The sequence below is a fragment of the Mesoplodon mirus genome, assembly GCF_964341445.2.
Source record: "Mesoplodon mirus genome assembly, chromosome: X".
Taxonomy (NCBI): Eukaryota; Metazoa; Chordata; class Mammalia; order Artiodactyla; family Ziphiidae; genus Mesoplodon; species Mesoplodon mirus.
In genome coordinates this window covers 92,709,606-92,731,701 of record NC_138981.1, presented here as the reverse complement: position 1 = coordinate 92,731,701, position 22,096 = coordinate 92,709,606, and the positions used below count along the sequence as shown (strand labels likewise).

Below are 22,096 nucleotides of genomic sequence, written 5' to 3'. Positions count from 1 at the left end.
CCACGGGGTGCTGGTCATCCATCAGGAGTGTGTTTCTAGGGGCTTCCCTGGTGGTCCAGTGGTTAGGACTCCACGCTTCCACTGCAGGGGGCCCTGCAGTGGATCCCTGGTCGGGGAACTAAGATCTTGCAAGCTGTGCAGCATGCCCCCAACAACCAAAAAAAAAAAAAAAGGAGTGTTTCTACTCTCAAACTCCTCGCTCTAGATCACATGTGACTACGCCGTAAACCAAGACAGCCTTGAAGAGAGAAGAAAGAGTCAAGCGGCAAGGCAAGTGGATGGAGCCATCAGCACGTGAGGAGGGTGACTCCTGGGTGGTCAGTCTCAGCTTCCGACCGTGATGTTTGGGTGCAGGGATGGGGAAAGCCTCGGATCAAATATGTAGAGTACCTGTTCTTTGGGTCTCCCCCTTCTCCTCCTACTTTGGTTCGGGGCAGCAGCATCTGGACTGGGCCGATTTGTCCTGAGGCCCCTGTTTGTGTCATCACCAGGACAGCCCTGAGGGGTGGCTGTACTGAGTTGCCTAACTGGGAAGCCTTCTGTTTGGGGGCAGCACTTGACCCTGTTCTTAGTGATCGTCCCTTCCTATCTCCAAGCCTCCTGCTGGACTGCATTCTGGGCCTGCACAGCCTTTCCTACCCCAGCCTTCCTTGGCCTCTTACTTCAGGCAGCTCTGTCAATGCCGACTCTGATGGACAAAGAAAGGTTTTAGCTTCATTTTCCACCTCCACTTTCAACTAAGCCAGAACACCCGTGCATCTCTCTTAGATCACTGTAGCTCTAAAGCTTTGCCTTAGATCCAATGCAATTCTCGCATTGGCTCTATGTATTGCTCGTTTGCTATTTTTATCTTACGTTCCTTGATCAACTCAGACACAAGGTATTGTCACAGGCATCCTTTGTGGGACAGGCCCATCTGAAGGCCAGCTGTCTTTTCCACTGTCTTGTGCCACGTAGGACGCAGTGGTACAGCATGGGCTCCTGGTAAACCAGGCGCTGGCAGAATGGGGTGAGCATTCCTCCATGTCTCCAGGGTCCAAAGGGCCTCTGTTACACTGAAAACCGAGACTGAGCCCTACCTGCCTTGATCATTGGAGGTGGAAGAGGCTGGCTAGCAGGCCTGGAGAAGACCATCTTCCTGGAATCCAGCAGGAGGCGGCAGTACCCCGCAATCAGGCAGGCAAAGTTGGTGGCTTCGGGCCACTCCATCAACAGCACCAGAGGCTGGGGGAGACATGGGACCAAATGTGAGGACACAGGAAGGAGCGAGGCAGGTGCGTGTCCAGGAGAACAACAGCAAAGGCAAGATGACTTGCATAGTTATGAGAACATACTTTCTGAACCCCAAATTAAGGCACATAGCCTGACAAATAATTTCTTCTGATTTGAGAATTTATTTATAGTAAACTCTTACCCAGGTATCAAAACTAAATCAACCTTTAATTACACATTTAATGAACCACTTTTACTGAAAAAGACTAAAATAATATAGCATCACATGACTGCTGTGTGGCTGTTTGGGTTTTTGGGGGCTCAGCAGATGTGCAGGCCTGCCAGGAGAGCAGGGCTGAACCTGGGAGTCTAGGCTAGGTTGGGGAACATCCTTGACAGGAAGTTCCTCAAGTGCACAAACTATCTCTTGCTCCTCGCTATAACCCGCTATGGTACCCAGAACAGCTCCCCGGACATGGACACTGTGCAATCTGGTTCTCACTGTGTCTTCTGGGCCACAAAGTCTTTATGGTCTGCAGTCCTGCTCAGACCTTCATGCTCTCCCCATTTTCCTCTGTTTCCCAAAGTTCTCTCACGATGTTAACTGGTGCTCCTTAAAAGAGTTCCTTGGTCAAATATGTGGTGAAACGCTGAGTTAAACAAAGCTATGCAGATAGTTATACTTATGGGAATTCTCAGATCCTTTAATATATTAACGTGCACTGAGAAACTTCAAGAGGGCTTTAGTATTCCAACTTTTTCCAATTATTTGATGGAAAAATCTATTTTCATAGAACATCTCATGGTAGTAGGGTTGCTTTTTCTGTTTTGTTTTGTTTAACCCACGTTGGAAAATACTAGCATACCCTGTTGACTTCTGTTCCTGACCCTAAATCAGGTCAAATTAATCTTGGTGTTAGCTAGTTGACTGCTTCAGAGACCTGGCAATGATATACCAAAAAAATCAGCAGCTTTTTAAGAAACCTTCCCAATATCTGCATTGTAATTTTATGGTTTGAAAATAAAACTGGGTCAGACTGAAGTCAGCTATGAGAGTATTCTCCCTGCCATAGGGCAGTGGCCTCCAGATAAAGACCACTGAAGACTGGCTGAAGAGGGAGCCATGGGGTTGTGGGTCATCTCATCTTTTGAGGGTTCTCGGACCAGGCATTAAGAGCTAAAAGAATTAAGAGCAGGGAATGAGTCTCTTCTCTGACTAGTGAGGGGTGAGGAGTGATTAGGGCCCCCACTAGGGTACTGACAGTAAAAAGGGACATAATGAAGACTTGATGGAACTTGGTCACCAAATAGACTAGCCTTCTTTGGCCGGATCATCACCTTGGGAACAATTCTGAATCCAAACCAGCTCAGCTTTTAGCTAAAGTTGTACCAGTTTTCTTTGCTATCTCTCAGGATCCTGACACATAGCTGGAGTTGAATATTTTCAGTTTATATAGACCAGGGGTTGGCAAACTTTTTCTGCAAAGGGCTAGATCGTAAATATTTTAGGCCTTGTGGGCCACACAGGCTGTGCTGCAAGACCTCTGCTATTGTAGTGTGAGAAAAGCCATAGATCATCTGTAAGCTAAACAAATGGATGTGATGGTATTCTAAGAAAACTGTTTCCAGAAATAAGCAGTGGCGGGTCAGGTTTGGTTCATGGGCCATAGTTTGCCACCTGATCTAAGAGAAAAGCTTCTTTCCAGTTAAATACAATTGTCTGTATTCATTTTCACACCTCTCAGCTTGTTTCATTTGTCAACAGTGATCTCCTTGTCCACTGGAAATTCTTCTCTTGGCTTCTGTTTCTGAGAGGTGACACTGTGCTCTGGTTCTATAATCTCTGACCACCTCCATCTCTCTCTCTTCTTCTGCAACCTCCCCACCCGATGTCCCAGGCTCAGTGCTCAGCCCTCAGTTCTCCACAAGGGCATCAACTTTCACTTTTGAGTTGGGGATCCCAAAGTCACCATCTCTAGTCTATTTCCCCCTTGAACTCTTCCTATCTCAGAGCTCGTACAGTGCTGGGTCTATATCATACAATCTCGTGCTGGATCGAATCCTATCTTGAGTTGTTTAATAGTTATTGTTCATCCAATTATACAGCACACCACGGTAAGGCATTCGGATTCTGCCCCACAGGCAATGAGTTAGTGATGCTCGTATGGAACTCATTCAATACCATCAGGAAGAAAAAGGAACCATCCGTACTCGGAAGAGCAATGGCTCCTTTCTCCAGTGAGAAAGGGACCAGGGATGAGATGTTACCTTTGGGTCATCATTTGGAAGGGGCACAGGGGATGTTTGTACCTCCAGTTAACGCATGCTTCTCAATCACAACAGAATGGTCAACTCTGGGTACAACAAAATAGAGACAGAAGGGGAATAGAATGGGGGTGGGGGGAGAATAAGATGCCCTTCCTTTCTGCCTCACCCCCTACCACCAATGACAGAGGTTTGGGTGCGGATAGCTGCTACCACCATTACTATGAGGTCCCAAGACCTGCTAAGCTGGCCTCCAGAGCATTCACAGACATCATGGCCGTCCCCACTGCCACTGCTTTATTTCGGACCCTCAATGTCTTCCTCCAAGGCCAAAACTTCTCAAGGTATATGTGAGTGGGTCACAAGTGTGCTGAGATCCTGAGCCCCTCAGCCTCTGGGTCCTGTTGCCTCTGGCCACAAGGTGCCTCATCTGTTTATTCCAGTGGGCCGTACAAATTGTGGTATTTTCATGATATGGAAAAGGTGGGGACACACTAACCTCAAGACCTTCAATAGCCTCCTGATCGGCCTCTCTGCTTCTAGGCTCTACCCACTTCACCTCCATACTGCTGCCTGAGTGTCTTCCTAAAACACAACTCTCACTTAAAATCTTTCATAGCCCATCACCTAAAACCCACTGCCTTCCAACGTCATACAAAGCCTCTTGTGACTCAACCTATAGCTCCAAGCATATCTCCCACTAACTCTGCCCTCCTCCTTCCACTGTCCCTCACCATATGTCCAGCAACACCACATCATTTACAGGGTGCTAGAGAGGCCTTGTTGTTTTACCCATTCATACCTTAACCTATGTTGTTCCCTCTGACTGAAATGCTCCCGTGCCCCACTCTGTACACCCAGCAAGCTGCCACGCACTGGCTAGATGGCTCATGGACCACGCGACCTGTTGAGAGATGCAGCTGTGCATCCCAGAATGGGGCCAACGAGGGTCCTGCCCTCGTGGAGTTTATAAACCATCAGGAAATAAGACATAATGAAGGGAATTTCCTGGCAGTCCAGTGGTTAGGACTCAGCACTTTCACTGTGGTGGCCTGGGTTCAATCCCTGGTCGGGGAACTAAGATCCCACAAGCCTCGTGGTGTAGCCAAAAAAAAAAAGACATAACTGAAATAATCACACAGAGGAATATGATTACAAGGTATGATAAGCACTATGAAGGAAAAGTAGAGAGACCTACCAGAACAGAGAATATCCTGGACTGGGGTATGGGTGGATGGGTGGGTGTGAATGTGTGCATGTGTGACTACTTTGGTTTCAGAAGCTGGAGGGAGCTTCTTTGAGGAAATGGCATTGGCTGACAAACAGAATGAGAGACCACTGGACCAAAGCACAGGCTGACTGGCTGACTGACTGATGGACAGACTGACAGACTAGCTGGCTGCAGAGTAGCCTGACTCACTGATGTCCTGGCTGACGAGCTGTCTGCAGGACAGGCAGAATGCCTACCAGCCTGACATCCTGACTGGTTAGCTGCCTGGCTGGCTGGTCTGCTGGCCGATGGACAGATCAGAGGCTGAGTGCCTAACTGGCTGATTGACTTAACTGTCTGCCTTCAATTTCCCCTCTTCTCTCTTACCCCAAATACGGCCCAATGTCGGTGAAAAAACAGCATGAAGGCAAAACCTTGTGCCCAGAGAGGGCCGAACACAGCCCAAACTGGTTCAGCACAGCACATCAGCAGCCTCTCGTCTGCATCCACCCACAGTCCACTGGGCCCCAGCACTGGCCAAATGCAGGTGGCAAAAGGGACACAGAAGCAATTTTTGCCAGCAAGGGTAAAAATCAAATCAAAGGCAGGCAAGCAAAGAGACCGGATAGGTTTTCTTAGAAACCTTCAAAAACAACATTTTATTTTAAATAGAATTTTAATGATCATGACGTCTAATGTAATGCTTGTCCCGACAGAAAGCACGAGAGCAATAAGGCTCCAACACGAGAAGAGGAGACACACTGGCCCGCAAGAGATCCCTTGGGGCTTTCCTTTGATGGTTTCTTTTCCCCCCTTACGGGCTTCTGTGGTAATGGGGTACGGTAATGGCCCAGAGCTGTCTCAGTCCCAGACTGTGCTGTCTCCTGAAGAAAGATATGTGCATGCTACCACATGTTTGCCCCACTAAGAGCAAGTAAGCTGAGTGAAAACTGTAACTAAATATGCCCAGGCCATCTTCAAATGGAAAAGGAGAAAAGGAGAATGGAGTTGGAGGCATGGCCAGCCCTGAGAAGGTACAGCAGGCATTAATTTGACATGCTCTAGCCCCATCTCCTTCCTGGGGTGCCCTGGGAGCTCAAAAGCAGCCAGCACTTTGGGATGCCAGCTAGGGAGGGGACTGACTTTGGGGTAGCCTTACCTCATGCTAGCATCCCTGAAAACAGGAAAAAAAATTCGGAATCCAGGGGCCTGGAGGAGTAAGGGTACAAGATGACGGTCCTTGAGTCCCAGGGGACCAGTACCTTTGAGTTCTTGCCTCCACAGCACTCACTCAGCAAAGTGCAACCTTCTCGTAGCCCCCTCCATGCACCAACACGATGTCCTGTTTATCCTGCGATGTAGGCTCTCACCTCCTCACCCACCCACAATTTGGACCGTCCGTGTGCTGTGTGCACAGCACTGTTGTTCAGTGCACTCAGGATATAGGCAGCAGGCAGTAAGGGTTAGGTATGACTTGTGCTTTGTGTGCGCAAGACAGTAATGTGTAAGGGGATACGCATGCACTCTTAGTGACTCTATGTTTCATCCTCACTCTTTCTTTTCCATTACCACTGCTATTCCTCCAGCTCAGGCCCTGCCCTTGTCACTTCACTCCTGCACTAGCACTACGATCCCCTCCCCGCCTCCCTGGCTTGGCACTAGCCTTGCAAACATCCACCTGGTACACTGGTCCCAGTCAGCTTTCATCCTGTCACTCCCCTCTTCAAGGGCCTACAGTGGATTCCCACTATTCTATCACATTGAATCTCAATTCCTCGGACTGGCCTTTGAAGCTTTTCACCAGCTTGTTCTGCCCACTGCCAATCTCTCTCCAATCTCTTTTCTCATTATTCTCCTCTCCAGCCAAGCAACTATGCTTATCGACCTGCACATATGGCTTACTTATTTCTGTGCTTACTCTCTTCCTGTGAACACATCCCACTTCTCTCTGCTAATCCATGCCTATCACTTCAAGATCCAGCTTCAAATATCCTCTTGTGGGAAGCCAGTTCTGGTTAACCCCTTCATCTTCTTTTGTTCCATGTTCCACACCACACTTACCTACAAAATTTTACTTCATATGAACTTCTCCTCATTGTTGTTTTGCTTTGGCAAAAATAACAGGTCTTGTTTGTTGACTACTTACTCTGTGTCAGGCAGTGTCCTAAGACGTTTTACCTACATTTTCTCATTTAATCCTGAACGACAACCTTTGGAGGAAGGCACTCCATTTTGCAGTTGAGGAAATCAGATTTCAGAGAAGTTAAGACACCTTTTCAAGGCCACACAGCTAGGAAGTGGTAGAGCTGGGATTTGAACCTGGTCTGTCTGATTCCAGAACTCCATACATGTTCCAATGTGGTGTGATTAAGGCAGGCCACGTGCCTTTGTGAGTCTCCCCAATAAGAGTGAGACCCCTCCTGGGCAGCATTCATGTCCACAACTGTGGCCAGATCACTCCTAGAAATGAGAATAGTGTTCCTCACTCAGGCAACATCCACTGGCCCTGCTTGGGCTGGTTCCTCCCAGAGCTTTGGACCCAGAGGTCAGTGGTTCTCAAACCTGGCTGTACTACAGAATCACCTGGGAACTGAAAAAGAAATAAATCCTGACGCTCAGGCTGCACCTGACCAATTAAATCACAATCTCTGGGAGTAGGGTCCAGTCATCTGTATTTTTTAAAAGCTCTCAAGGAAATTCTATTGTGTAGCCGACATTGAGAATCACTCGTAGAACATAGGAGACTTGGTTGGAAATCTGTTTCTCAGTTTTAAACCCTTTTTATTTCTCAGGAAGCCATATCTCCCCTGCATGTCTTGTCTTTCCTCCCACGCTTCCCTACCTGTCCGTTTGGCTTCTTACCCGGCAACATCTGAGGAGGGCAGCAATCATTGGTTGAGGAAGTGGCCACAAGCCAATTAAATACCAGCTCCAGGCAGGTTCCTAAACCAATGGGAAGCCTGTGAATCACAGGTGGAAAACTTAACATATTAAAGCTTCCTGGGTTTCACAAAGACACAAATAAATAATTTGCTCTTTTAGAAACAGCAAACATTCCACCTGTTAATCTGCTAACAATATCTCCCCCTGGGAAATCCTTTAAGAAAGGAAACTTGCACCTCCTCTAAGAGCATCCGCCAGCTGGCAGGCAGGCCTTCCGCCACCCACACTGGTCACTGGGTGTTCAAACAGGAGAGCCATGGAGGAGGCGGCTGACCACGGCTGTCAGACTCTGCACAGGCGACAGCTGCTTGCCAGTCTGAATGAGCTGATCTATGGGAAAGGTTCTAAGATTCGAGAAGAGCTGGACTCTGGGAGGTGAAATGGGGACGAGGTTCTGCCTGCTCCGTCTCCCCAGGCCCCCTTGGTTCTGTTCACATACTCAGACACCCTCTCCTCCATGGATCCAAGTGTGCACGCCTACGGCAGGGCTCCCTAGCTGACGTACACATATCCCTTCAGCCTCGGGGGCAGCCAGGCGGGGCCTGGGGTGGCCAGAGTCCCCGGACCTGGTCCATTTAACCCAGTGTCCCGCCTGAATATAATTTTCTCTGTGTGCTGTGACACGAGAAAGATTGGGAAGCAATGGACTGGGAGGTAGCTCCAAGTTCCCCAATCCCCCTGCCCATTGCTGAAAACCTGTCGCAGGTTGATCAGACATTTTCTAGCCTTCCCTAGCACCGCCTGACCTTAATATGGGGTCAAGACAGTGTCCCAGAGGGTTGAGAACAGAAAGAAAGATGAGCCCCCAAAGGCCCAGGGTCTGAACCACTTCAGAATCACTGAACCTCACCTAATGGGTTGACACTCTGTTTCTCAAGTTTACTTCTTCCTCTGTTCCCAAGGCCTGTTCCTGGGAAGAAGTAGCCCCTCGAAGCCGTGCTTACCTTGGCATCCATGATGCTGGTCTCCACCCGGGCCACGCCCTGGTTCTCCCGGAACAGCTGGATCTTGCTGATCTTGCTGAACTCGGACAGCACAGTGGTGAGGTTGGTTTTGAGGTCAATAACATGGCTGATGCCGTGACGGGGTCCCACTAGGAGGGTGGTGGCCGACTGCTTCTCATCCTGGTGCCCCAGCGTGGCAGGCAGCATTCAAAGAAAGAAGGGCAGAGGAAGTGAGGAGAGGAGGCGGGAGGAGGAAATAGAAAACAGGCATTGGACCGGTTCTGCTGGAAGGTCTGGAAACATCTGGAGCTCAGTGCCAGGGCCAGAGGACAACCTCGAGGGGAAAATGGTCTGGGACGCCCCTGTTCTCAGGCCAGGGCCCCGGATCATCGGTCCAAATGGACACATTAGCCTCAGCAGAAGGGAGATTGAAGAGGGCAGCAGCAGGGCTGGTTCTAGCAAAATCATCAAATAGGTTTATTTTGGTGCCTCTGAAGCACCCTCTTCCTACCAAGCCCCAGGGATTTTCCATTTGTTGCCTTGGGCCACTCAAGTCTCCCACCTGGTGCTCTGTCTGAACAGGTGGCATCCTGTGTTTGGTCTTTACCCTCCCTCACCAACAGCCACTTGAACTTGCACTTCTCACCTGGTGCTAAAAGCTGAAGTGACAAAGTAACTCTGCCCAAGGTGTTAAAGGTTGACTGGTTAACACTTAATGACTGGAGGGGTGGAGGGGGACCTCCCTCCCTAAGAAGATATGTGCCCTTTAATAGGCACTACAGCAGTCTTACCCCATAGGAATGACCTAAAAGAATTTCAGCAGTGGGCTTTCCGTAATCCTCAAATCCCAGTATGTAAATGGCCACCTCTGCGCCTGATGGACTGGATTCCCTTAAGTGGTCGTGACAGGCTCCTTGGCGCCATCAAGCCTGAGCCCTCTGCCGGCCCATTCCCTGGCATTAACATCATCCCGAGGAACCTATTCCATCTGCTCTAGATACTTCGATAAGCGGCTTTCCATCAGTTGCCCCACGAGCATGACAGCGTGTTCCCCAGAGCATGACAAGCACCTGGATCCAGTCAGCAAGATGATTTGAATTTCCTTTCACCAAAGCTCACTAGGGTAAACTAGGCTGGGGCACAGTCTTAGGGGGACCACTTGTGCCCCGCTGGAGAGGAGCATTGCTATAGTGAAGGCCCTGGCAGGGAGGGGGGACATCTGGGCTAGGGGATTGAGGGAATATGGGTAAGAGCAATGAAACAGGGCAGGGCTCGGCAAACTCTGGCGCACAGGCCAAATCCAGCCCTCTGCCATTTTTTGTTCAGCTCACGGACTAAGAACGGTTTTATACATTTTTAAATGCTTGATAAAAATTCAAAAGAACCGTATTTTGTGACATGTGAAAATCACACGAAATTCACATTTCAGTGTCGGTAAACAAAGAGATATTGGAACACAGCCAGGCCCATTTGTCTATGCGTTGTCGACGGCTGCTTTCATGCTGCAATGGCAGGGCTGAGTAGTTGCGACAGGGACCTTCATGGCCTGCCGGCCAAGCCTAAACTATTCACTTATCTGGCCCTTTATAAAAAAAGTTTGCTAACCTCTGAAATTGAGAAAAGGGGGCACAAAAGAGCCTAGAGGGATACTGTAAACAAATATAGCCTCTTACTTTACATTTTATCTTTTCTTTTTGTCCGCATTGCACGCAGCTTGCGGGATCTTAATTCCCCAACCAGGGATCGAACCCGGGCCCTGGGCAGTAACGGCGCGGAGTCCTAGTCACTGGACCGCTGGGGAATTCCTGAAATTTTTTATTTTATTTTTTTGCCTCCTACTTTAACCATTTAACCAGAGGCGGGACCAGAGCACCACGGGAGGGAAGAGGGAGAAGAAGGAGGAAAAGGACAGAGCATGAAAGATCCAGTGGTGTCCCTCCTGTCCCCCCAGCCAAGGACAAGCACCCCCGAAGGGCTCCCTCCCCCTCACTGCCCTCACTGACCAGGCCCACAGTGTTGAACAAAACGCCCGTGAACGTCGGAAGTTCATTCAGGATTCGAAGATACTGGAGTTTGGCCTGAATTGCAGAGCCCTGTGGAAACAACCGACTCAGAAGTATGAGAAAGTTGAGGTGCACAGGAAAAGCAAACCCATGTTCGCAGGAAGGAGGGTCAACAGCTTAGGACAGGCACTAGTCAGACCAGTCAGCAAGCCCCACTGTGGGACACTCGGGAGAACCACAGGAAGGTTCCAGTTTGGACAGCTCTTGCCAGACTCTAGCATCCCATCTCCCTTCCTAAACCCTCCTCCTATCCCCTGATCCTCATTCCTGAAGAATCCAGCTTACTCATTTTGTTCCTCGGTTCATTTCGACGCCTTTCCCCAACTCCAACACCCCACAACATCTATACCTCTTTCCTGAGATCCCTGATGACCACTAGGTACTGGCCCTCCCCAACTAGGGGTCGCACTCAGTACCTTTATCCTGAGCACCTCTAAGTCTCGAGCCTGCTCTTCTTCTGGCAGAAAAGTCTCCATCAGTGGTACCCGCATCCCCTGGGCACTTGAGCCAGAAACCTGTGAGTCACACTGGACTCCTCCCTCAGCCTCTCACCTGAGGGCCACCAGTCACCAGATCATCTTGATTCTACCTCCTAACTCCCTCTCCACCCTACCCATCCCTCTTCTCTAGCCCCGCGGTCATTGCCTGGATGTCCCCCACTTGCATCACGGTGGCAGCCGGGTTACCTTCAGTACTAACACTCCTTTCCCTCCACCCCTCCGCATTTGCAGTTAGAGGGAGCAGCCTAAAACATAATCACACCACTGGCCGCTTAAACCCTTCAGTGGCTCCGTGCTGCCTACAGGGTGAAGGATAACCCCTTTCCACGGCACACGAGGCCCTCCGTGAACAGGTTCCTGCCAACCTCTTTGGCCTCCTCTCTTGCCCGCACCCCACTCAGGCAGCTTCCTTGAACCCTCCGCGCTGGTTTATGCTGATCTCTTTGGATCTCCCTGCCTGGGAAAGTCTTCCTCCCCGCAACTCATCTAGACAAACGTCTATCTGTCCCTTAAGACCCAACTCTGGCATCAAATGCACCGATTCCTGGCCTTTTCCATCTCCTTCAGGCTGGGCTGGCTGCTGTTCCTCCACGCTTCCAGGGCACCTGCACTGGTCGCACTGTGTTGTGACTGCCTCTTGTTTCCCCACCAGCCTGTGCCTGACTTGAGGGCAGAGACCGGGCCTTCTTCATCTTTGTATCTCCAGCCCAAGCACTGGGGGTGGGGGGCGCTCAGAAAAAGTGTTTGCTGAGGAGATGGTTGGGAGCCCTGAAGCTCTCAGCTGGGAAGAAAACAATCTGATTAAATATGCACAGCAAGGTAGGAATGGCTTAACTCTCCGGGGAAATCTGCATCTTAAAAGAGAAGCTAGTTGGTAATGCAGGGAATCTGGCATGGGTGGAATATAAGGGGGCAACTGTGTCCAGTGTCTCCATCTGCATGTGGATTCTGGTGCCCCTCACCACCCGCCTGCCTCCTAGGCAAGTAGACTGAGACTTGCAAGCCTGAGAAGGGCCTGCGGGGCTGGGAAGGCAGGGAGTGGGAAAGTGCAGGAGAGCACAGCAGTGACCTGAGTCCTCCACCTGCCACCCGGAGACCCATTCTCCAGGTCAGGCCTTGTCCCATGGGGCTGGGCTTTTATCTCCCAGAATTCCCTGTACCAGGGCTGATGAATTAGAAAGCTGATGAGGGACAGAGCAGTCGTTTCCACGGGAAACATGTCTCCCCAGGGTCCAGTGCTGTCCACACGGCAAGTGCTTCATCAGCACTGACTAAATGGGTGGAACGACCCAAGAATATTCTCCTCCTGCACCTTTGTCCCTTTGCTTTGAGGACCCTGGGCTCTCCCAGTGACTTGCCACTGAGCAGTCTCTGGGGGTGTCTCAGGCTTGGGGAAAACCCCTCTCCACAATCATGCCCCATATCTGGCCAAGCTAGATGTGTATCCAAGTCAAAAACAGTGGGGAGGGTTCCCCAGAAGACCACACCTGCTGGGAAACCACACAGGAGTCCCCCAGGGCCACTAGTGCCCGAGCAGGGTGCCCGGTGGCCTACTCTGGATACCTTGGTGCTGCTGGAAGGATGTGTTTGGTGCGCCTTCAGCTGCTGAGAGAGAGATTTCCGGAGGTTCTTCTCTTTGATGCCCTGTAGGAGGGAGGGGGGAAGAAAGGGTTCCAGGCCCCACTCCTTCCTAAAAGCAGAAGAAAAGTAAGAAATTAGAGAGACAAGGTGAGACAGAGAAAGCAAAATGGTAAGACAGAAACTAGCTGAAATCTGAGACAGAGATGGAGGAATGGAGATTAGGAGAGAGAGACAGAGAGGGGCCGGAGGCAGGCGAGTAACATTGGCCACAGTTCTCTAGTAGAAGCTGTAGCTCAAGGGCATCCTGGTCTAGGTGTGAGGAATTCCAATTCTCACTCCCATCCCAGGCCCACATTCCTAAAAAGCAGAGCACAGCTCAACCACTGCACCTTCTCCCTACACAGCTATTTGCCCCCATCCTGAAGGGCCCTGGCGCAACTCACTCCACATTCTTGAGTGAGATCTTCTGACTAGGTCGAGTAGCTGAGACAGTGATATAGATGTGGAGGGCAGCAAGGCCCAAAAGCATCTCTGGCTTGGGGTCCATTCCAAAGCGTTCTCGGATGACATCGTTCCGACTCTGTGAGAGAGGGCAGTCCAAACCCGTCAGTTAAAGGAGACGTTCCCTCCCCACCCCCCACCCCCCCACGGACTCCCTTATATCCTAGAAGAAACTCGTGGTGTAAATAAGCATCCTAGATCAAGCGGAAGAGGAAGATTCTGCCCTTGGGGAAGAGGTAACAGAGGAACCTCAGGTCTCAGAGACACCATTTGCTTCATTCAGCGGATATTGGACAGCCCCCTTCTCAGTGACAGGTACACACAATGGCAAGGCACAAATGGTCAGAACATCTAGGGCACTGCAAAAGTGAGACATGGCACCACTCCCTTTCTTTCCTCCTGTTACAAGAGACCTTTCTGCCTTTTCTCTGGGGCCTATACTCACCGCCCCCCAGTCCCAGCCATCGGAGGCTCCTCTAACAGCTCAGATGGGAACAAAGGAAGAGAGACACTGGGAGGGATTCTCTACAGGTCTCTGGCCCAGAAGCCCACAGTGAGAGATGGATTGCACGGATGGGGCAGATATTCTTTCCTTGGGGTCTGAAGATCAAAGCAGTGATGAGTCAGTCTTCCCTATGCTATCCTAAAAAGGGTCTCCTGGAACTACTGGCCCAAGGTATGTCAACCTCCAAACCCTGAAGGTCAGAATCCCAGCTATCAAGGATTCAGCCTTGGTTAGACCAGTTGCCCATTGTGCTGAGGTGAAACCAGGATGAGCTAAGAGACTAGAGAGCCGCAGTGGTATCACTACAGCATAGGAGAGAGTGTAAAAGGAATGCTCCATCAGTGATCATCTATGCAGAAAATCCAATGGAATCTACAAAAAAAAAACTACTAGAACTAATGAGTTAGCAAGGTTGCAGGATATAAGATCAATATACAAAACCAACTGTATTTCTACATGCTTGCAACAATCAGAAATTAAAGTTAAAATCAAAACCATTTACAATAGCATCAAAAAATGAAATAATTAAGGATAAATCTGTCAAAACATGTGAAAGACCTGTACATTGAAAAGTAGAAAACACTGCTGAGAAAAATTAGAGAAGACCTAAATAGATATATATTGTGTTCATGGGTTGGAAGACTCAAACCAATGTATAGATTCAACACAATCCCAATCAGAATCATGGCAGGTTTTTGGTAGAAATGAACAAACTAATTCTAAAATTCACATAGAAATGCAAAGGACCTAGAATGGCCAAAACAACTTTGAAAAAGAACAAAGTTGGAGAACAAACACTACCTGATTTTAAGACTTATTATAAAGCTACAGTAATCAAAAGAGTGTGATGTTGGCATAAAGATAGACAAATAGATCAATGGAATAGAATGGAGAGTTCAGTAATGACCCACACATACACAGACAACTGATTTTTCACAAAGGCGCAAAGGCAACTAAATGGAGAAAGGATGGTCTTTTCAATAAATGGTGCTGGAACAATTGGATATCCATATGGAAAAAAGAACTTTGGTCAATACCTTGTACCACATATAAAAGTTAACTCAAAATGGACCACAGACCTAAATGTAGAACCTAAAATGATAATACTTCTAGAAAAAAATAAGAGCAAAATCTTTGTGACCTTGGGTTAGGCAAAGACTTCTTAGATATGACATCATAAGCACAATCCATAAAAGAACAAATTGACAAATTGGACTTCATCAGAATTCAAACTTCTGCTCTGTGAAAGACATTGTTTGGAGACTGGAAAGACAAGTTAGAGACTGGGAGAAAATAATTGCAAATAACATACAAAAGACTTGTATCCAGAATACACAAATAACTCTCAAAACTCAATAATAAGTAAACAAACAACCCCAATTTAAAAAGTGGGCAAAAGATTTGAATAGACACTTCACCAAAAAAGCTGCATGATGACAAGGAGGCACATGAAAAGGTGTTCAACATCATCAGTCATTAGGGAAATGCAAATGAAAATGAGAATGAGATACCCCTGCATGCTATTAGAATGACAGAAATTTAAAAAATACTGCTGGGCTTCCCTGGTGGCTCAGTGGTTGAGAGTCCGCCTGCTGATGCAGGGGATATGGGTTCGTGCCCCGGTCTGGGAAGATCCCATATGCCGCGGAGCGGCTGGGCCCGTGAGCCATGGTTGCTGAGCCTGCGCGTCCGGAGCCTGTGCTCCGCAATGGGAGAGGCCACAACAGTGAGAGGCCCGCGTACTGCAAAAAATAAGTAAATAAAAATAAAAATAAAAATAAAAAATACTGCTAACTCCAAGTGCTGATGAGGATGTGGGGAAACTGGGGCTCTAACACACGGCTGGGGCTTATATAAAATGGTACAGCCACCTTGGAAAACAGCATTAGAGTTTCTTCAAGAAATTAAAGAAAGATAGATCTACTGTATGATCAAGCCATTCCATTCTTAGGTATTTACCCAAGAGAAAAGAAAGCATATGTCATACAAAGACTTGTACGTGAATGTTCATAGAAGTTTTATTTGTAGTAGCCAAAACATGGAGACAACCCAAACGTCCATCAGCAGGTGAACTGGTAAATTTTTATACATCCATACCATAAAACACTACTCAACAATGAAAAGGAATGAACTACTGATACACACAACAACATGGGTGGACCTCAAAATCATTATGCTGAGTGAAAGAAGTGAGATCAAAGTAAGTGTTCATACCGTATGATTTCATTTGTATAAAACTATAGAAAATGCAAACTAATCTACAGTGACAGAAAGCAGGTCAGTGGCTGCCTGGAGATGGGAGTATGAGTTACAAAGGAGCCTGGGGAGGCTTTTGGGGGTGTTGGATGTGTTTAATATCTTGAGTGTGGTGATGGTTTCATGGATATAAACATATGTCAAAACTTATCAAACTGCCATTTTAAATATGTGCAGTTTGCCATGTGTCAATTAGACCTCACTAAAGCTGTTCAGTATAAAAAAGGAATACAGCTGAACACATCATCACGAAGGGGAGAGAGAGGGTGGACAAGGTCTTGTCACCAAATTCCAAACTATTTGAACTAAACATCCATCTCTGCACACAGCAAACATCCACTCATCTTTCAAGGCTAAGAACATGCATGTATCACTTCCTCTGTGAAGCCTGCATTGTGCCCCTCCCAAGGAGAGTTGGCAAATTGCTTCCTGAGTGCCCCTACTGACATTGTACCCTGCCATCCTCATAATGCCTGTCACCCTGTCTTTATTTGTGCACATATCTGCCTATGAGCTCTAGCGATCTAGGATAGTTCTTTGACCACCTTGATTGCCAGCACCTAGCACAGGGCCTGGCCCAGAGTAAGTGCTCAGCGTATGTTTCTGGATGAACTGAATCGGGAACCATCTCCTTAGTGGAGCTCGGGATTGGGCATTGGGACCTCCTGTTACTCCAATGCACTTGTTAAACCAGGGTATGCTGTGAAGATGCCAGAGTTACTGGGGTTGCTTCCTCCTGAAAACTGATAAGATCTGTCTAGACAAACAGACAGGACTTGGAGCCAGAGCCAGCTCAGGTTGCCAGGCCAGCCAACTTGACCATGGCCTACAGTGGTAGCAGAAAATGAGAGAGCCTTCAGAGCTACCTGAAGGTTGGAAAAACTTACATAGCGACTTCATTGTGATGGCAGAACAGCCTGCCAGCTTGTTTGTCCATTGGTCTGTCTGTCTGTGTATCCCCAAGCCAGACTCTACCTGGATGTACAGGTACTCGAAAGCAGCAGGATCCCGACGCAGCAGCTCCACCGGGTCTTTGGGAAAGAAACTTATCCGGAAGAGGCATTTCATTCCATGATAGTGTGTCCGCTGCACTACCTGAATCCCAGGGGTGAGAGGTGGGAGGAAAAGAGAGCTGGGATCAATGGCTGGGTGCCAGGAGTCAGCTCGGCGGCTCTTCAAGGCAGGGCCTGAGGCAGAGCTAGGGTGCTGCTTCCTATTCTGTCTTCCGCCTGGCTGATTCCAATTACCACTGGGGAAAGTGATGAGGAGCTAAGTCTTTTCTGCCCTTCTGACCCCAAGTGACTAGAATTTTCGAACCGCTTATCACGCCTTGGCCTTTATCAGCAACCTAAGGCCCAGGACATGAGGTAGGAAGCAAGGGCTCCTGGCAACTTCTCTGGCTCTTCTTGCTGTGGGGCTAAGGCCTTTGCCTTGCAGAGGGGCTCAGCCTCAAGCAAAGGAAGTTGCTTATGAGCAACCAAATCAAAGACTTAAAATCCCATTTGGAGGTGTAGCTGAAACAAGCTGGCAATATACCAGTAACTGCTGAAGCTGGGATGGGTAATGAGGGTTCATTATCCAATTCCTTCTACTTTGGTGTATATTTGAGATTTTTCTTGTAATAAAAATGCTTAAAAATCCCATTTGGAACAAGAGACCAGTTGGATCCACAAGGCCCCTTGAGGGGCGGGGAGGTGCTTAGGCCTCCCTCCAGGCAGGACACCCACCTTTCCTTCACAGGTGGGAACCTGTGAGTCTCTGGACTGCATCTGGCTGAGAGCTAAACTTGAAAAATTCTTCTTTCCTAAATCCTTTCATTTTTGTGTGTCTGATTTCAGCTTTTGTTTCGCTTCCTTTAGACATTTCTTCCCAGCCGTCCCTCTCCAACTCCTTCCCTCCCTCTCTGGGAATATTTTTTTTTTAAAGCAACTGAGAAATTATTTATTTATTTGGCCGTGCCATGCGGCATGTGGGATCTTAGTTCCCTGACCGGGGACTGAACCCCCGTCCCCTGTATTAGAGGTGCGGAGTCTCAATGACTGGACCACCAGGGAAGGAAGTCCCCACTCCCTGGGTACATTGATTGGCCCTGGTTGCCTCTCTTACTCTCCATGGTGCATCACCACTGGTGAAATACTATCCAGCAATCCTGGATTTCCTTGGCCTTTTTCCAGAGGCTGGGAAGATAAGACACTTTCTCCTACTCTACTTTGGAACTTGACACGGGTGACATGCTGTCTGTGCTTGGTCCCACTCAGCCCGTTCCCAGCCCACATGTGTCCTAGCCTCAGGGGTCTCACTAGACTCCACTCGCTGACCCTTCCATATTATAGCCTTCACCTGAAGGTAAAGTTTCCCCTCGCAGGAGGAAAAGTCTAGCAGGGCCTCCAGGAGACAGTGGAGTTGACACTGCTCAATTCAGTCTTGCACGCAGTAAATCACCACCCCATGCTTTCCCCACTAGTGACCGCCAAGACTAACAACTGTCATGCCTTTCTTAGGTCACAAGAGACATTTTACAGAGTTTTATTTGGCGGTGCTGTGTGGCTTGTGGGAACTTAGTTCCCCGACCAGGGATTGAACCTGGGCCCTTGGCAGTGAAAGCACAGAGTCCTAACCACTGGACCTCCAGGGAATTCCCAAGAGACATTTTAAAAGGCCTCTGTGGGTGAGTCATAAAGATCTTGATTGAGAATTGGGACTTCTGGGAGCTGGCTGAGCATATCATGATGAATTTTCCAGAAGGAGAGTACCTGGTGGCCTCTTCTCTACTAAAGGCCATCTGCAAAGCTATCAGGCCAGGACAAAGGAGTTACTTACATAAGCCAGGGGCTGCTTGTCCTGGAGAAGCAGGAACTTGTGGTTCTGTTCTGGCCCGGCATACTCAAGGACAAGGGCAAAGTGCTCAATGTACCTCAGGGAAAGCCGGTCCTGTAATGTCACCATGACATCCTGTGGAAGACAAAAGAGCCTTGAGAGAGAGATCCCTTCCAGCTCTAAGATACTCTAAGCACCCAAAATGGGAAAAGGGGACTGAACATTAAGAAAGATAGTCCTGGGGAGAAGGCTGAGGCTGGGAAAGTGGGCCAGACAGAGACACTGGCCTTTATGGTGGCCCAGGCATGGTGCTCCAGGATGATGAGAATGAGCCAGGAGTGCTGTTCAGAGGCCTGGGCCCTGGGGCACACCACAGGTGCAGGGGGTGGAGGGAGGTGTTTCTGAACTTGGCCGGGCCAGGCATATGGCAAAAGAAGGTCATGGCCCTCCCTCCCCCTCTCTCTCCTTTCATTCAACAAATTGTCTCCTGAGTGTGTCCTAAGTGCCAGGCACTGTGTTGGTTCTTCCCTCAGCTTCTCACATAAGTCAGAATGTTCACTCTGGTTTGTCCGGCAAGTCTTTACTTAGGAATTAACAAAAGCCAAAGCTACAATTACATGATTAAAAGTAGACGATTTCTGGATTCATAACCTGAATTGAATGACTAGAGTTACTGGCAAAATGTTCATCTTTGATTTAGCTGGCTTTTAGAGACGATCAATTTAGCAACTTGAAAAATGCATCCATGCAGAGGAACAATGTCATGTGTTTTATGTACAGTCATGAATTTGACTACTTCTGCACTCTGTCTGCTCTGCTGCCCTACTTTTAATATTAGGGTGTCTGGAAGCAGATCCATGGGGGCTGCCCACATGTCAGTTTTGAGACTTCTACCATCTATTTGTTGTGACTTCAGCATACACTGGCCTCCAGCGTGTGTGTTCGTAGCATTGGCATCGCTCAGCCCCCGAAGGCCGGGAAGAAGCAGGCTTGGGAACGCGAAGCTCCCTTCCAGCCAGGGCTGCCAAACAAGCCCCTCAGTGAACATTGACAGCCGTTTAGCTATTCAAATGTTAGGCTGGAAATTGGTGGGTACTTGAGAATATCTCTTTGTATTATCCAAGTAGTCACAGAGGCGCCAGTGTTGCTGAAGTGCTGGCAGGGAGAGATGAGGTTTTCTCTGCAGTTCAGCTGCTTTGGGACTGTGGAGGGCCAAGCTGGTGATTGCCAACCGGTGTTACGAGTCTAACAGCTCCCATGCCAGGCTGTCAATTCACCCAGGTACCTCTCTGGGACAAGCGGCCTGGCAGCCTGTCCAAGTTCCAATGAACAGCCAGTGCACCCTCCCTGAAGTCATGGTAAGGTCACAAGCCAGGGGACGCTGCTGTCCTGGAAGGCTGGGGCTACCTGGAAGCACTAACGGCGGTGACACTGCGAGGTGGGAGGACGCTCAGAGGAGCCTCCATGGGCAAAGAGAGGAGTAAATGCTCCAGTGTGGAGACAGATCGACAACGGACATACCGGTCCATGATTTAACACAAAGGAGGATTCTGACACAGAGAGATACCCACATCTGGAGGAGGGGAACTTAGACACCCCTGGGTGGCCTAGTTTCAATGTCCCTCCCATAGACGGAAAACTTCAATAGTCAAGAGACCATTCTGGGGCACCCTAAGGAGTGTGTTTTGGTCCTAAGTCCCCTGTGGGACCCACCCAGGCCTAAACCTTCCAAAGAAACTCTCGGGTCAATCAACACGGGTGAGGCCCAGGCTTTTGCAACTCGGGTGCTACTGGCACTTTGGACAGGACAATTCATCATTCGGGGACTGTCCCATTCCTTGCAGGACATTTAGCATCTCTGACCCTGAGACACTAAATGCCAGTAGCATGCCAAACCATGGGGATGACCCCAAATACCCTCAGACATTCCCAAAAACTACCTGGGAGGGGGCAGTGCCAACCCTGGCTGAGAACCACTGGCAAGGCCAATTCTGAACACCTGATAACTCCTCTTAGGGAAAGTTTCCTGGCCCCGGGCTTGCTTTATTTATAGGGTTGTTTTAGCCCCAGCAGGGGAACCTCAGGATATTCGTGGGCCAAGGTGGGTTTTCTGGGCAGGCAGCACTGATTGCATGAAAACATTCATTCTGGGGATGGAATTCTCTTTCTGGAAAGAGTCCAGAAGAAGCAGGAGCAGATATTTCTATCCCAGAGCAGAGCTAAACCTGGGGGTTAATGGTACATCACCTCTCCTCCTCAGAACTAAGGGAATAACTACAACTTCTAGACGCCCGGCTGAGCCATTAAGAATCAGAGCTCATTAATTGCTCTTCCTGCGAAAGGAATAGCCAAAGGGACTGTTGGTGGACTTTTCAAATCTTGATTCAGTGCTTAAGAGCTGGTTGGTATTTAAAAAGCAAGCCATGGCTAAGCTAATCTCCTGAGAGATGGTTTGTTGATTTCTGTGTGTAAACTTGCGTAGGTGTTATTTTATCAATTTAAGTCACTTTTGCTTTATAAATGGTTTAATGATCTTCACACTCCTTAGCTCCTAAGAGTCTTGAAGGACGCAGTGCAACACAGACACGAAACAGTTAGCAGATGTGTGCACACACACACGCATACACACATGCATGCACATGTACATGCGTGTACGCATACACACACACACACACACACACAGTCGCTAGCACATAGCTGGGCATTCAACTTTCCCTCACCACAGTCATCCGAGGACTGTATGTTTTTGAAACAGGGTGCTTCCCTGAAGCAGGAGTTCAAAGGCCAAGACCACCTTGCTCTGGTAGCAAGCGGCTTGGTGCAGACTCAGAGGAACCCAAGGACCAGCAGTGGTGTGTGCTCCAGAGGAGAGCACCTCCTAAGAGAGGACAACACCAATCCAGGAGAGGAGACCCTGTGGGTACCTTAACAGTGGTCCGGCCATCAAACGTGAACGACTTGATCTGCCCATTTTCTAAGAAAACCTTCAGGACATTGGGGATGAGGAGAAGAGCTTCTTTCTTCATCATCTTCTGTGAACAGGCAGGGAAAGGACAAGGAGGGGGACTCATGTAGAGGGAGGAGGGAAGCCAGAGGAGGGGCATGGAAAGGAAGAGAAAGGAGTGAGTGAAGGAGACAGGAAGCCAAAGGTATGGAAGGACAGAGATACAGAGGAAAGAACCCATCAATGATAATGTTAATGTGGAGACCAGAACCGAATTCTCCAAGAAGACACTGGGCCATATCCAAAGCTCACCCTTCATTCGATGTCACAGCACATCCACAGTCTACTGTGGCTC

At 48.8% G+C, this 22,096-nt stretch overlaps 1 protein-coding gene across 1 annotated transcript in view; it reads right to left on the bottom strand.

Annotated features, from left to right (window-relative positions):
* FRMPD3 (FERM and PDZ domain containing 3) overlaps nt 1-21,829 on the bottom strand; it is a gene marked incomplete at its 3' end in the record, with an annotated part of 36,987 nt that extends 15,158 nt beyond the window's left edge. The window contains exons 1-8 of the mRNA XM_082610398.1: nt 21,722-21,829; nt 18,801-18,932; nt 16,956-17,075; nt 13,162-13,298; nt 12,701-12,827; nt 10,578-10,667; nt 8,575-8,754; nt 1,080-1,224 (exon numbers count right to left, since the gene is read on the bottom strand). Of these exons, the coding sequence (XP_082466524.1) occupies nt 1,080-1,224; nt 8,575-8,754; nt 10,578-10,667; nt 12,701-12,827; nt 13,162-13,298; nt 16,956-17,075; nt 18,801-18,932; nt 21,722-21,826 (1,036 nt within the window). The 5' untranslated portion in view covers nt 21,827-21,829. The remainder of the gene's footprint in view (nt 1-1,079; nt 1,225-8,574; nt 8,755-10,577; nt 10,668-12,700; nt 12,828-13,161; nt 13,299-16,955; nt 17,076-18,800; nt 18,933-21,721) is intronic.
* Nucleotides 21,830-22,096: the final 267 nt, after the last annotated feature.